Source organism: Hippopotamus amphibius, chromosome 4, assembly GCF_030028045.1.
Source record: "Hippopotamus amphibius kiboko isolate mHipAmp2 chromosome 4, mHipAmp2.hap2, whole genome shotgun sequence".
NCBI lineage: Eukaryota > Metazoa > Chordata > Mammalia > Artiodactyla > Hippopotamidae > Hippopotamus > Hippopotamus amphibius.
The window spans coordinates 41,680,733-41,697,303 of record NC_080189.1 but is presented as its reverse complement, the minus strand read 5'-3'; the positions used below and the strand labels follow the sequence as shown (position 1 = coordinate 41,697,303).

The following is a 16,571-nucleotide window of genomic DNA, read 5'->3' as shown; positions in this document are numbered from 1 at the left end:
AGCCTCATACAGCAGAGCCTCTACCCATCCAAGCAGCCAAGCCCAGAGCCCCTGTGGAATTTCTTTCAATTCCAGAGAGGTAAGATAGCAGCCAGGATCTCCTCAAAACTCGCCTCTCCACCATTCCTTCCGTTCTTCTTCTTCATTAGTAGGATTGCCAATTAGAGGCAAGATGGAACTTCTTAACGTGTCCTTTCAACACAACTTTACATTCAGAAATATTTTTCATTCTTTATCTTTTGGAATATATTCTGGATGTAGTCCTTATTTTCATCTTCCAAGTTACTGGTTCTCTCTATAGCCAAACGCACCATAGAGTAACTCTATGTGTTATACTGTTTTTCTTCCTGTTGTAGGTTTTCAGTTTTTTGTTTGCTTTTTTACATTTTACTTACTATATGTATTTTTTTAATTTCTGAGATTTTTATTTGTTTCTTTCTCATATTCATCTATTCTAAATTTATGTCTACCTACTTGTGTGCATGATTTCCTGTTTGTGTAGATACTAGTCTCTCTCTTCTGAAGTTCTTCCTTTGAGGATCTATGACACACTTATTTTTAAGTCCTCGCTTGATCTATGTTCCTCCACACTGACCAGAGGAAATAGGAACACCGAGAGCAGCAGCGGCAGGCGTGATAAAGGGAGACCAGATGCAGGTAAGTTTTTGAGGCAACTGATTAGACAGAAAAGCTGAGAAGAGTCTAGGAAGACATGTAATTTCAGCTTCAGCAAACTGGGTGTTCACAGTCACCAAGCAAAGAAAAATATGAAGAAAAGCGAAACTGTACATGCTTTGGGGTGGGAGGAACAGTGAGGACTGTTTTGAAAACGTTGAGTTTGTGGAGCAAGGGGCATCTAAATGGGAGAGACGAGTAAGCAAGTAGGTAGTTATTCATATGTGTCGGAGGTCAAGAATGAAGTGACGGCAGAAATTATGAGCTTTTTATGGTGGGGAGGATGATGAATGCAAACAGATCACCACAAACTTGTCCCAGGGTAATGATCCATCTATAATCATTTTGAAAATTGATATAGCTTATCTCAAAGTCATTCGGTAGTCTTTTGATTACGGATGACTTTGATGGAAGGACAAAAATAGATCTTCATAAAGTCAATTCATAAGATGTAATAATATAATTAGAATGCATGGTGGGAACAAGAGAAGGGATGTTCTTCTCATCAGGGCTGCTCCTTTCATAATTTAATTGCATCATCAGACAGAAAAAGTGCAAATTTCACCCATTTCCTTTGCTCCTATTGTTGTGATTTTACCACATATCAGGCCCTGTCCTAGCCATCAGGAACACACTTGGCCCGTGCAGAACATCACACAATGAATAAGTGGAGCCATATAAGATGTTACAAGTGTATACAACAAGGGCCTTCATCTGATATGAGAAATCAGAAGACTTTCAAGGAGCTTACACTCCATCTGGGATGAAGAGTGAACAGGAGTTAGACAGGCAGAGAAATGAAGGGGTGGTAATTTCCAATTAAGAGAAAAATCACATTTGTAAAGGCTCTGAGAAGTGTGCATTCATGAAAGGAAAAAAAAAGTCAATTATAATGAGAACCAAGACAGAGGTGTTTGAGGGAAGCCACAGTGACTCCAAGCAAAGCTGGTGATACAGGCAAGGGCTGAGGAGAGCAGGGTCCTAACAACCACAGCAAGGACGTCTGGAGTTTATTCTAAGTGCAGTGGGAAAGTCACTGAAGAATGTTAGGCCTGAGAGAATGCACTGGAGGGGAAGTAAGGGTGGTGACCGAGAAGCCAGCTAAAGGGGCAAGTGGCAGTGAGGACGGAGAGAGGTGGACAGAGTCCAGAATCATTTAGGAGGTAAACTCCACAGGACTTGCTATTTGAGAGACTTTGGGGAGGCTGTCCAGCACCATGGTGGTACCACTGACCTAGAGGACCCACGAGTACACCTGATGAAAGTTCTAGGAAAAAACAAACTAGAAAAGCGCATACTTTCTTTTCTTTTCTTTAATTTTTATTGGAGTATGGTTGCTTTACAATGCTGTGTTAGCCTCCACCGCACAACACAATGAATCAGCTGTACAGATACCCCCACATACAGATACCCCCTCCCTTTCGGACTTCCCTCCCATTTAGGTCACCACAGTGTATTAGGTAGAGTTCCCTGGAAAAGCATATATCGTCTTTCCCTGAGGCTGCTCTCATTCTCTCAGAGTTCTGGACACACTGCACAGGTCTACATACCCCTAAAGACAAAGTACAAGCTGCCTTTGTCTAGAACAAAGCACCTTTTTCTGGGAACCCGGGGTCCTGATTAATGCTGAAATCTACGTATTTATATACCCCACCACAAACTGCCAGTTGACCTAACAGGAAAATGAAGTACAAAGTGTGACACACACAAAACGTTCTAGAAATGTGAGATGTCTTAGTCACCAAAATCTCAAGAAAACATGGTTGATAAAAGCTTTGTCCTGAGTTACCCAATGTGCTCTTAGTGACAGAGTTGGGGAAGGGAAGTAGAATGGAGGAGACCACCATCCCTACCTACCTAGAAAGCAAACTGAAATCTGCAATTCATTTTCAGAAGAAAAAGCAGAACACTAGAGTTCATTCCAATGCAATTAAACTGGGTTCTCAGCTAAGGGGAGACATATGTTTTCTGTCTTTCTCTTCTAAAGCATGGCAAACTCTAAGATTTTGTGAGGTTACATACATTCTCACACACAAAGGGAGAGAGCTAAAACCAGAAAGAGAAGTTTATATTCAGTCACTTTATATTAAAGGAAGTTTAGGAAATAGTTGTTACAATACCAAATCCAACAGTTGCAAAAATCTGATGAGTGATGACTATTCCTGTCCCAATATCATTCTACCTGATTATGACAACACAAAAAAGCAGCAGTGCAACATCACACAGACTTTAGCACACCTTTCTTAAGTAGAACAAAAGGAGCTCTTGAAGGTGTTATGTTCATACTCTCCATAGAGTAAGAAAAGGTGAAGAACTATTAGGACCATTTTCCTGATGGAAGCACTGAAGTACTCCCTAAACATTACTGTGGGAGCCAGAGGTATCACCAACAGATAGAGTTAGAAATGTAGAGGACCTCAGAACAGTAATTTCTAAATCTGGGTCCAAGAGCATCAGTATCACCATGGAGCCTGAAAAAACAAGAATTCCCAGGCCTTGAACCACACCTACAAATAATCCTCTCTGTGTGTTCAACATGTTTCATAAGCAATTCAGATGCAGAACCAAGCCTGGGAGCCACTGATTTAGTCCATCCTCAACAAGGGGAAATTTTTCCACCATCCAGGGGATATTGCCAATGTCTGGAGACAGTTTTGTTGGTCACAAGTCGGGGAGGGAATGTTACTGGCATCTAGTGGGTAAAGGCCAGGATACTGCTAAAATCCTACAATGCACAGGACAGCCCTCAAAAGTAAGAATTACACAGTCCAAAACGTCAATAGTGCTGAGGTTGAGAAATTCAGTTGTAATCCAACCACTAAGGAAAGAACAGTCCAGGAAAATTACATGACTTTTTATTTCTGCAGGGCAAGATTGGAACTTCACTTTCCAGAAATTCAGTTTCATTTCCTTGATTCTATGGGATCTTTATTATTATTTATTATTATTATTATTATTGTGGTAAAATACACATAACACTAAAATTACAATCTTAACTATTTTTAAACGTACTGTTCAGTGGTATTAAATGCACTCAAATTGTGTATTTTATGTGATTGCATCTGAATTCAGGACTCTTTATTTGGAGCTCAACTGTCGTTTTAGTTCACCAGGCTCTCAATATTTAAATGTCTTGAGAATTATGGGTTTTAGGCTGAAGAGATAACTTTAATGCATTTAAGGAAAAGTTTGTATTATTGGTTCCAGTCTTGCTTGAAACATAAGAAACTTGTTCTATTCTATGTATGACTCTAAAAAAAAAAATCATAATTGGCTCCGAATGTTTTCCATTATTAAGCAGGGTGCTAAGTGATTATCTCACTGAATCCCCATGACACCAGAAAGGATGTGTGAATATTGACAATTCTTCCTTACAAAGCAGGAGGCTTGTCCCCAGTCACACAGCACTTAGTAGCAGCCCAGATTTTGAGTCTAAATAAGTCCATCCAAAGTCCATGCCCATAAACACCAGGCCAGCCTGCCTCTGCCAGTGTCCAGCCCCAAAGAAACCTGCCAATCAGGGCTCCTTCTCCCTTCAGGTGGGCTCCTAATAGCCCAGACCACTCGCCATATTTTCCCTAATTTTTAAGGAAATACAGTCTTGGTTTTCATAATACAACATGTCCCTGGAAGTTACACTGTCAGTGGATGCAGTAGGCAAGCTGGCAATGGCATGGTGTCTCTTCAAACCGCCATGAAACTGAGCCATGAGAGATGGAGAGACCCAAGCAGAACTCCCAAACACAGGAAATAAGCCAGAAAGAGAACTACAAGTACCATTTAGTATCACTTATATGTGGAATCTACAAAAAAAAAAAAAAATCATACTCACAGAAACAGAAAGTAGAAAAGTGGCTGCCAGAGGCTGGTCACAATGTACAAATTTCCAGCTATAGGATGAATAAGGCCTGAGGATCTAATGTAAAACATGGTGACTATAGTTGATGATACTATATTGCATGATTGAAATTTGCTAAGAGAGTAGAACTTAATTGTTCTCACCTTATGTCAATTATATCTCAATAAAGCTGAAATGAAATAAAAAGAGAACTACCAAACAGATTTATGATTTAGTAGAAACTGCCTGGGTTTTAGTGTTACCCAGTGCTGGACTCAAGTCAGTAGCTTCCTAACTGTGTGATCTCAGGCAACTCAATGAGCCTCTGAACAATTATGAACTGGGAAGTATAAAGCCTGTCTTGCTGGGCTGTAGGAAGGGGATGAAATACTCTACGCAGGGCACTTACACTGCCTGGCATATAACATGTGCTGATTAGATGGTACCTGCTATTATTACTACTACTACTAGTGTTATGTACAGAATGAGTAAAACTCCTATGTAAAGCACAAAAACTTCAATGCACTTTACGTATTGAGCTTTAAAAAATGAGTGAGCTTTATGGGTAAATCAAATTTATGCATACTGAATTGTATCTTAAATATACCACAGAAATAGGATAGCTGAGGGAAAACTGTGGGTAATCATTTTGTACACGCTTGCCTAAAAACACATGCATCTATGTTTCTTCAAGAAAAATAAAATCCACAACCATGTACAAGAAGGGGTTGTTATTGAAATTTTTTCTGTTTAGAGAATGGAGAATACCATTGTTTTATTCTCATCTTTACTACTCACAATTCAAGTCAAAAGTAGACCCACAGAAATAGAGATCAATGTGATGGACCACAGGATACATATGTAGCATGTAAAACAGGCTGACCACCAGGAGCTTATAATAACATCTTACAGTCTATTTATAATCTACAGCTTATAATCTACTTCAAAAGACATGGGCACATGTAAATAACCTCAGGCACAGGTTATATTAACTGTAAATAAAATCTACAGACAAAGAAAATGGTATAAGAAATTAGAAGGATGGAGAAACAACTGCATTATGACATGACCAAAAAAGACTTGAGCAGAAAGAAGGCTGTCTGGGTGCTACCAAAGCCAGGATTTAGAGGAGTGGAGAGGGGAAGAGAGGTCAGGAGGAAACCAAGCAGGCTGGCTGTTAGAAAGAAACTACAAGACATGAAAAACAAAAGTACAAAAATGTGCAGGGACACACTCCTAAAGGGGCAGCTTCTACAAAGCAAGAGGGTACTTGAGAATTGCACATAGCACCTGCAAATGTCTTGAACCTGGGATAATGTAAAGGGAATCATGGCAGGACATGAAGGCAAGCTAAGGAGTCTGACTCAAGTCTCAGGGTCACTAGAAAGCTCAAGAATCATCCGTGACTTTTTCTTTTAATTGTGGTATACTTTTTTCAAACAAAATCTTTTCCCAAAGCATCCAAAAATGAAAAGAGGTCAACAGCAGCTGCTCTGGCAGGAGTGGGCATGGAGAGCCTGGAAGCCCATGGTGAACACCCCTCGCCCCTGAACCATCTGAGAGACATCTGCAGAACCAAGGTTGAAAACTGTGCATCTCCTCCCAGCATTCTTTCTGGGCCTGAACTTGCAGCATAACAGTCTGCTCAAATATTTGTCTGATGCATATGGAAGAGAGATGATCAGGGCTCCTTGTCTGCCAAGATGGCCCATGCTGGCTTTTCTTTCTTTCTTTTTTTTCCTTTTTAAAAATTTATTTATTTATTTATTTATTTATTTATTTATTTATTTATTTTATTGGCTGTGTTGGGTCTTTTCTGCTGTGCACAGGCTTTCTTTAGTTGCGGTGAGTGGGGGCTACTCTTCATTGTGGTGTGCGGGCTCCTCGTTGCCATGGCTTCTCTTGTTGCGGAGCTTGGGCTCTAGGTGCATGGGCTTCAGTAGTTGCAGCACATGGGCTCAATAGTTGTGGCTCACAGGCTTAGCTGCTCCGTGGCATGTGGGATCTTCCTGGAGCAGGGCTCGAACCCGTGTCCCCTGCATTGGCAGGCGGATTCTTAACCACTGCGCTACCTAGGAAGCCCCTACGCTGGCTTATTTTGATTAGAGATGAGATCTATCTCGTTGTATGAAGAAGATAGAGTTTGTACACTTGGGGGCATAAATAACACATCTATTGAACCCTACTCTACATGAAATAACTTCGAAGATGGTAACACTTATCAGACCCCTTCTTTCAGGTTCACATATGAGCAGCTTTACCAACAATTTGTTTGTATTCTGCAGGCAAATGAAGGTTTATACAGGGAAATAATGCATCCATTAAACAGAGAGATGAACTGATGACCAGTTAGTAGGATAAGCTGGTGACCAGAGTTGGTACTATTCAGATAGAAGTTACACTTGAAGCCATGAGAGAACATGGAATCTGAGCCAACAAGTGTCACTGGTGACCACACAGACCAGAGGGCTAAGCATTGAGATTGTGGCTGATTTAGAAAGAAGGAGAAAGGCATGGAGCCATGTAGGAAACCCACAAAGACTAATCAGACAAGGAGGGAGAATCTCAGAACTGAAGCTTAATGCAGGGATGGGGTAGTTTCAAGAAGATAAGAATGAGCAGCTTTGCCACGTGTTACCAAGACAGCGAGGCCATCCAAGGCAGAATGAAGAGCACTTGATTTAGCAAAAGGAGGGCATTGGTACCATCAAAGAGGGCAGCACCAGACGGAGGGAAACTGTTATTCATCCTAAGATTAAGTGGATTCCAAAGCAACATGGATGACATATACTGACAGCACTTAAATCAGCTTGGAATGGAAAGACAGAAAACAAATTACACTCTAGCAAGAGAGTTACTAGGTCAAGAGGAGGATTTTCCAAGGTAGGTATAGAAGAGCTTAATGTTGAAAGGAAAGGAGAAAGGAACAAATGAAGAGGATTTTGATGGGCAAAGTCTCAGGTAAGGGGAAAGGACAAGTTAAAACACAGGTGGAGCAAAAGAGATGAACACAGGCTGAATGCCTTAGGAAGTGAGGGGGGACCCCCTCTTCCCTCCTCTGCTGGCAGTGGAAAAAAAAAGACAGCATGGCAGGAGACAAAGGCATCAAGTGGTCTGTGAAGGTGTGCAAATACATAGCAGAAAACTTCTGAGTTGCAGATAGGAGTGGTGGCTTTCTGGTTTTGGTGTACTCCTTGTAAAGAAAGGCGTGTGGGGCCGGACAGAGGCACAAGAACCTGGAGGACTGAAGAGCGTGTGCAAGGAACAGAGGAGCTGCTTCACAGAATACTGGTGGGTGAAAATATTGTGGAGGAGTACTAGGGAGCCAGTGAATATTCCATAGCATGAAATGGCTGTAGTCCAGTTAGCATGCTGCCACTTGCCCTTTAACTTTCTCTCCTTCCTAAACATTTACAAAGCTAGGCAGAGAAAGAAGGAGAAAGGTGGGAAATGGTTCACGATGGAAGGGCAAGTAAAAAGGAAAATCAGAGCAACTCATTTTCTAATTTGATGGGAACTTGCTTAAACTAGCAGCAATAATGCCTTTACTGAGTAATTACTCTGAGCTGGGCAGTGTCGTATGCTCTTTTCATATATTTTCTTTAATCCTCACAACGATCATAAAAGTGGCAAATTATTATCTCGACTTGACAAGGCAAAGGTACTGAAGCCCAAAGAGGCTAACTGGGTTCTCACAGAAAGGATGCTCCAGGGCCCACACGCAGGTCTCGGTGTCCCAGGGTCTGCACTGTGTCTGCTGGGATACACAGCCTCTCAGCATGATGCCTCTTGTCAAAGTGCTGGGGGTTCTACACTCCTGACTGAGAAATACGCTGTTTAGAAAATATGAGGTTAACAGGAAGAGTGAAAGAGGAGCCTTTTTGGCTCTGCTTATCCAGACAGTCATCACCTACAGCCTCAAGTGGCTCCCGAGGTTGAAACCCAACAACAGACAGTGAAGGCAGGAGCAGAGGCCGCCGCCGTGAGCTCGCTGACAACTCTTTCGAGAGCCTCATACGATACAGCAAGCTCCGCTTGTAAGAAGCTCCTCGGGGCTTTTCCCGTGGAGTGGAAACACAGAATTGTCTCCTCAAAATTTAGAACAAAGATAAATCAATCCATTCCAAGCAGACATGCCCTTGAACCTCACCAGCTCTGGCTGAGCAGAATAGAGCCCCACTCAGGAAGCTCCCTCTTCCGGTTATTCATTAATTAAATATTCACTTCTTAAGGAAGGTTGTTCACCAGGCACTAGAGAATCAGTATTCAAAAATGGAGTAACTCAGGCTCATGACTGTTTCTCATGAGCCCCTGCGCGATGCGATATGGGTGGCCCTGCGTTGGACTCACCACCTAGTGCTCATCACAAGCCAGATTAAGGGCCCATCCCTGGCTGGCAGAATCACAGTCTCTGCAGCTGGGCTGGGGATGTGCATTTCTCACAAGTTCCCTGGGTGACTCTTGGGCACACACAAGGTTGAGGACCACCGGTTTAAGCTGATAGACAAGGACAACACAGTGTGACAGGTGGAGGGATACTGGAGGTTTGGAGAGAAGATGGGGTAGCAATGCCTGACCCAGCTTCCAGAAATACCTATTAGTGAAATGGTAGCTAAGAGCAAAGGAGCAAAGGTAACGTGCAACGGGAGAGAAGCAGGTTCTGTGACCTTTACTGAACAAGATAGAAGATTAGGAGAAAACTCCAGTAATAATCACTGCTTAAGTCTTCCTTGCTTATGCAAATACATTTCCAATTCTTGTGCACACTTCCAACTCAATCAAGAAACAGCACCTGATATCAACACTGCCACCCACTCCGACTTCAGAAGCTGCAGGGTAAAAATGAACTGGGTCTCCAACTCTTTGTGGAGGTCTCCATATGGCATTAGCAGGAGGCCTACAATTTAGCCAAGAGTTTAAAAGTTCAGTCTTCAAAGTACAGGAAGCCTGGATTTGTGTCCTGGTCTCACTGACTAGGAAATCATCTATCTTCTGTGAACCTCAATATTAGCATGTGTAAATCTAGAACCATCACTAAGAATAAGACAAAGCAACTTCCTTTGCCTCTTGGTATGATGTCCTGAGGAGGACACAATCTCATCTCTCTGGCCTGTCTGCCAAAATTGCAAAACCTGAATCTAATAGGGAGGAAACACTGGGAAAACCCAAACTGCAGGACATTCCACAAAATAGCTGTCCTGTACTCTACAAAACTATCAAGGTTAGAGAAGATAAAGAAAGACTAAGGAACCATTCTAGATCCATGAAGACCAGAGAGACGTGACAATAAATGTAATATATGATCCTGGAGGGATGTCAGACTGTGAGGAAAATACCTGTCAAGGCCCTTATTGAGATGACTGATGAAATTTGAATAGGGGTTTGGGCTTTGAATTAGATGATAATGTTGAACTAATGTTCAATTTTCTGGTTTCTATAAAGAGACTGTGGTCATCTAAGAGAATGATTTTGTTCTTAAGAAGCACACATTGAGCATTTAGGGCTAAAGGGAGATGATGCCTCTAAATCAGCCTCAAATGGTTCAAAAGGGAATATGTATACTAGAGAGAGAAAAAAATAATAAAGCAAATGAAGAAAATATTAATAATTAGTGAATCCGGATAAAAGATAGACAGGAGTTTCTTTGTACTAGTCTTGTTATTTCTGTGTGTGAAATTGTATCGAAATAAAGTTATTCCTCAAAACTATCAGGCCGTGGACTTCCCTGGTGGCGTAGTAGTTAAGAATCCACCTGCCCATGCAGGTGACACAGGTTCAATCCCTGGTCCGGGAAGATCCCACATGCCGTGGAGCAACTAAGCCCTCGAGCCACAACTACTGACCCCGCATGCTGCAACTACTGAAGCCCAAGCGCCTAGAGCCTGTGGTCCGCAACAAGAGAAGCCACCACACGGAGTAAAGCCCGAGCACCACAACAAAGAGTAGCCCCGACTCGCCACAACTAGAGAGAAAGCCTGTGCACAGCAAAAAAACCCAACACAGTCAAAAATTTAAAAACAAACTACCAGTCCATGAAAAACAAGGGAAAGACTTAGAAATTGTCCGAGACGGAGAAGACAGAGGAAACATGCAGTTGGTATTCCTATGCTGGATCCTGTAACAGAAGAAGGATGTTAGTGGAAAAACTGATGAAATTCTAATAAATTTTGTGGTTCAGTTCCTAGTAATCCCTCGTAGTTTTGGCAAATGTACCACAGTTATATTAAAATGTTAACATTAGGAGAAACTGAGTGAAGGGTATACAAAAACTCTCTATAGAATCTTTGTAATTTGACTGTAAATCTAAAATTGTTCCAAAATAAAAGAATATTTTAAAAAATTAAGATACACACACAGCAAAGGCCATCCCCAAAGGCAGGAATGGGATACTGACTCCACAGGCACCTATGAGTGTGTGTCAGGAGCTGCTGTCTTAAAGGAGAGGTTTCCAAATACCCTGGGCCATGGCAGAACCAGAAGGAAATAGTTTACCTGAACCACTGACTAAGAATCTCTGGGGACAGGGCCCCGGAGAACATTTGAACAAGTGTCCCAGGTGGTTCTGATGTGGCCTTGGGCTTGGGCACCAGAGATTCAGCTCAGCATTTCTCAGACTTAACTATACAAGGAATCCCCTGGGGGTCTTGTTAAAATGCACATCTGGGTCAGGAGGTCTGGGTAGGGTCTGAGACTCTGCCTATCTACTGAGCTTCCAGGTGATGCTCAAGTAACTGGTCCTCAGCCCCACCTATGCAGAAGGCAAAGCAACGAGACAGAAGGGGCCTGGGTCCACGACACTGGAGCATCATGCCATGTGCACTTGAGAGGCCAACTTCTGCCTCTTCGAAACCATTGTTCTCTTGGGTGGTAGACAAACCTTATCCTAACAACATTTAGTCTTCACCAAGTAGTCCCAGCCATATTTTAAAGTAATATTCAACGTATATCCTCTCTCAAACAGCACGTGAAAAAAGGTGAACAATTGTTGTCTGACACAAATGTATATAAAATTACTGGGGCGGGCTTCTCTACTTTCACTGGTTGCTTCTAAAGTCCACCAAATCTGCCTCAGAGAGCAGTTAAAATGACTATGACATGCTGGTCTGAGGACACCTTTTTTAACAACAAACCTAAAAATTTACACTTGCTTACATTCGTGCTCAAACTCAACTAATTCTGATTTGACCTTTATAATCTGTTTTAATGAATCCTCTGGATCCACACAATGCTGTGTAAATCTTGCAGTGGTCTTCAACTAGATAATGAAATCTGACCAGAAAAAAAAAAAAAAAGATAGCTCATAATCATAAAATAGTGTCAAGAACATAAAAAGTGGAGTTGCCATGGTACCCTAATTTTGAAAATGTAGAAAGCCATCTAGAATCCTATACTATATGCTTTATGAAACCCTTAAGCATACACCAGGTCTCAATCTTTTTTTCCCTTTAAATCATTTACTCTAGAAGGACAAAAATAGCCTTCCTGAGATAGCTTGTAATCAATAGTAAATGAAAGTTACATCATAAGACTCAGTACGAAAGCTAAAGGATGCCTCCATAGGTAAAACTATTTTAAAAACTCTTCTCGGTATTTTTTTATTCAGTAAAAATGGACTGAGTATTTATTACATACCAGACAATATACTAGACCCACAGTGCATTTTCCTCTAATAATAAAATTACAACTGGCTAGAATCTAAGACCCACCCCTCTATGCTAATTTCATGATCAAACTATTAATAAGACAAAGTAGCAACGTACTTGGCTGCTTTTGCAAAAATCAAAGAGAAAAGTGAGTCCAAAAATTAAGTTTTGTGTTGTCTGTCTATGATAAAACCATCTGCACACAGTCATGAGTTCCTGCAAGGCAGGGCTGGGACAGCCTCCACTGTGTCAACTGCCCAGAGTCCAGCTTCCTTGTCCCTCCCACCTCCCTCACAGCTTCAGACACAAACCCTGTATTGACACACTCCAAGTAGATGTTGGATGAGTATAAAAACCCCATCCATCGCCACTGCATGTGGTACAGAAATCAAACTACACTGCAACTATTATCGCACCAATTTTTCAACACAGCCAGAGAGAGAACAGGAGAAAAAAGAGCTATCTGAAGTCTGTGAAAATTCAGAATAGAAGGGAAACTAAAATAACCCCTAAATGACTGCCAGTGTTACTAACCTGGTCGATTTCCATGAGCTTGGGGTAGGCACCCGGCCATTCTATGGCCACCTTGACGATGTCCGCAGGTGGCGGCATTGCAAATCCCTGGAATGTCCAAAGCCGGTGGAAGTGTGATCCTACGGTGTAGACGGCTGCACGTGTCTATACCTAATGAGGAATGACAAAAAGAGAAAGAGCGGTTGCTCAGTACAGATGCAGGGCGGATTTTGCTTTATCACTTCCTGTTTTCACTGGTGGTTTAAGTACAAGAAATGGCTCTGGGTGCAGAAGACACAGGGCGCCAACTGCACCACCCACTGGTGACTCCAGAGGAGAGAAGACAAAGGAGGGGAAGGTACCACTGCCCTGGAGTCCGAGCCACCAGGAGACGAGGCCTGGTGAGGGGATGGCCTCCTGAGTCCTCAGTGGGAAGCAAGGTGTCCCTTACTGCCCGATTCTGCTCTGAATGGTGCCCAGGGTCTGAATGAGCCTGGCTCACTCTGCCCAGAAGTGCATGCAAACTCCTCATGCTCAACAGCCTCCGGAAGGACAGATTGCCCAGGAAGTCATGGTCAGGAAGCAGCCTTTCTTTCAAGTGTTTTCTGTGTGTCACAAATAGAGCTCCGCACTATGGCAACCAGGGGATCATGAGGAAGGAGCAATGCCCCAAGGTTCACACACATGCACACACGCACTCCGTCCCCAAGGCCAGCTCACAAGACATGAAGAAAATTAACCGTAGCGGTTAATACAGCATTCAGAACAGACCTTGAATTCTCACTGGAATGAATAGTGTTGCTTTACACAAAGGAGGTAAGATGATCCTCTGCCGCCTCTCTCTCCCAGACTCGTGCATTTCTTTTAGGATGACTTTTTCTAACTTAATATTTTCGAACAAATAAAACATTCACGTGATTCAAAACGAATGTGTGCACATGTGTGTGTGTGTGCATGTAAAGACAGTGTAGAATCTCCCTCCTCCCGAAGTGATTCACTCACCCAATATCCACTGTTATTAGTTTCTTATGTCTTCCTCCAGAATTTCTTCACATATATAAGTCACATGCAAAAGCATATTATATTTCCCACTTTCTTTATATAAAAGGCAGCATTCTATACCCTGTTTTTTTCATTTCATGTATCTCCTAAATCCTTCTGCATTAGTACAAATATTGTGTCCTGCTTCCTTCTTCAGCTGCATAGTTGTTCTTTGTATGGAAGCATCTTATCTGAAGAACCAGTACCCTGCCGTGGGTCACTGGATGATCTCTCACCTTGGGCTGTTATAAACAAGCCTCTGGGGAATAATCTTATGCATACATCATTTTGCTCATGTGCAAGTATATTTTTGCAGTAGATTCACAGAAGTAAAACTGTTGGGTCAAAAAGCATAAGTAATTTTAGATTTTGATAGCCATTTCCAAAGATACTTCCATAGTGAGGGTTGCACCAATCTACCCTCCCTTTAGCAATGGCTGAGGCTGCCTCTTTACACAGAGACTCACCAACACATTGAAGTTTTACACACCTGATGTGCTGAAAAGAAAAGTATCTCAGTGTATCAATACTTTCAATTCTATTTCTCTTACGGTGAAGGAGGTTGACCATAAAGACACAAAGTCCCATGTCTACTTTTCTGTGAACTGTCCAGATACCTTGCCATTTTTCTACTCGGTTCTTGGTCTTTTTTTCAGAAATTGATCTCTGTATGAAGATTCTAATCAAACATGTGCCTTTAGTTTTTCATCAAACCAGAGTGGGCCTTGTCAGTTACTAGCCCGATCTCAGTGGCGGTTGGAGGTGACTAAGATGATAGAGATAGCAGAGTTAATAATGGCAGCTTAATGGCAGTTAAGAATAACAACACCGGCAGTTATATAAATAACTAACTTCACCAGAGCTGACAAGTAAAGGAAATGAACCAAGACAGAATTGCTGCCCCTTTGGCCAAAGATGACAAAGATAGCCTGGTGTGAGACAGTCAGTGCTAACCAGCAGGAACAAATCTCCAAGGCAGTGGTTCAGCAGCTCATTCAACAAATAATTATCGAGGCCTACTCTGTGCCAGCCTTGTTCTCAGCACTGGGGACACAGCAGCAAATTACGTGTTAGGTGGCATCAAGGGACATGGACAGAAATGAATCGAGGAAGGAGAATCTGAAGCATGTGAGTGTATCTGTGTGGGAGGGGCAGGACTGCAATCTTAAATACGGAAACCCGGGAAAGCTTCAGTGAGAGGCAGCATCTGAGTGAAGACCTATGAGAAGTGAGGAGGTGCGCCATGTGGACACCTGGAGAAGTCATGTCACAGGCCAAGGGAACACGTCGACTGAAAAAAATGCACAACCTAAAAGTTGAGAGTTCTGTGTTATTCAGTGGACATTCTTAGGACTTCAAGTCCAGGAGGCAGCATCTCAAACAACCCTGAGAAAATTGCTCCAAAGAGGAAGTGGGGAGCCAAGATAGATAGGGGTTTTTGCAACAACACCAGGAAGTCGGAACAAAAGATTACTGTTAATAAAAGAACACTAGATTTCTCAAGTTAAAGAATCTCATGCTTTTCTATGTACGGGAAGATGCAAGAATCTGGGCTCACTGAAGTCATTCCTTTGATATGCACCTCAGCTATCTGGGGCTCACAGTGCTTCCGAACTCAGAGTTTCCTCAAGTTGCGCCATCCAGGTTGGCTGCAGTTGGGCAGGGGATGACTGCTAGAGAGCAGGCATTCTTAGTTTCCTTCCTGAGTTCCTTCAGGGCTCACAGTCAAGGCACTGTAATGTGGTGGCTAGATACTTTATTTACCGATACGCAGGCAATATTTTATTTTTCAAACAGCAAGTGCAAAGGCCCTGAGGCAGGAGCATGCCTTATATGTTCCTGAAACAGGTAAGTGGCCAAAGCCAAGTAAGTAAGAGCAAGAGTAAGAAGAGAATAGGTTGCAACAGCTGTTGGGTCATAACTTGGTAGGTTCATTCATCGTACTCTTGATCTCCCTAGACACTCCTGCCCTAACTCTTGGTCATAACCTCTAAGGAAGAAAGTTCATGTCCATGTGCTTCTATTCAGAGTATAAATTGGTACAGCTTTCCAGAGGTACTTTTGGCAAATTGTACCCAAAGCCTTAAAATTTTGTATTCCCTTTGAGTGATTTAAGTTTTCTAGGATCTTTCCTCAAGAAATAATTATTAACTTAACCATAACAATGCCAATTGCTGTTTGGTTGTAATTCCCAAAACTTGAAAACAACAATATTCAACAAAAAGGACTTGTTATGTAATTATGGATCTCGTACGTGCAAACACAAGCAGACAATCTGCACTGGGACAGATTTCTTCATAGTCTATACACTCTTTTAATTTGCTTTAGAATGCCAAGGACAGTGCCTTTTATCTGTTCCAAGTCACTTCAATTCAGGATCCAGATTCAATTACATATCCTGGAATAAGAGTTAAGAAAACAGGCCTTAATGTGAAAACAGACTTGATGTAAATATCAGGTAACACTATTCAAAACAAAGAACACATAATCTTGGTGGTTAAGAGAATAGATAATAGAAATAAAAATGAATGCAGCTTCCTCCCCACTCTACACAAAATGGTCTAGAATTACACTGAAACAGGTCATCTCGCCTTCCTGGAATCAAAGGACAAGCGTGCTTTTTTCCCCTTTAACTGATATTTATTTCTCAAAGACTGTTCAGACAAAACCTGTCAAACAGGTGCAAATAGAATAATGCGGATCTCCCTGCGTCTCTGTGGAGAACAACACAAGAGCAGTGTACAGTGCAGCCATTGAGAGCAAAGAGGCTAGGGAGCATCCCTTGGGAACTCACTTAACAAGCCCAGTTAGACCTCATCAGTTTTCCCCACATTAACAAACAGCACAGACAGGGTGCAGCC

The 16,571-nt window shown here is 42.1% G+C and overlaps 1 protein-coding gene across 1 annotated transcript in view; it reads right to left on the bottom strand.

Annotated features, from left to right (window-relative positions):
- Nucleotides 1-16,571, bottom strand: part of ELMO1 (engulfment and cell motility 1) — a 508,334-nt gene that overhangs the window by 402,724 nt on the left and 89,039 nt on the right. The window contains exon 3 of the mRNA XM_057730899.1: nucleotides 12,691-12,840. Within this exon, the coding sequence (XP_057586882.1) occupies nucleotides 12,691-12,768 (78 nt within the window). The 5' untranslated portion in view covers nucleotides 12,769-12,840. The remainder of the gene's footprint in view (nucleotides 1-12,690; nucleotides 12,841-16,571) is intronic.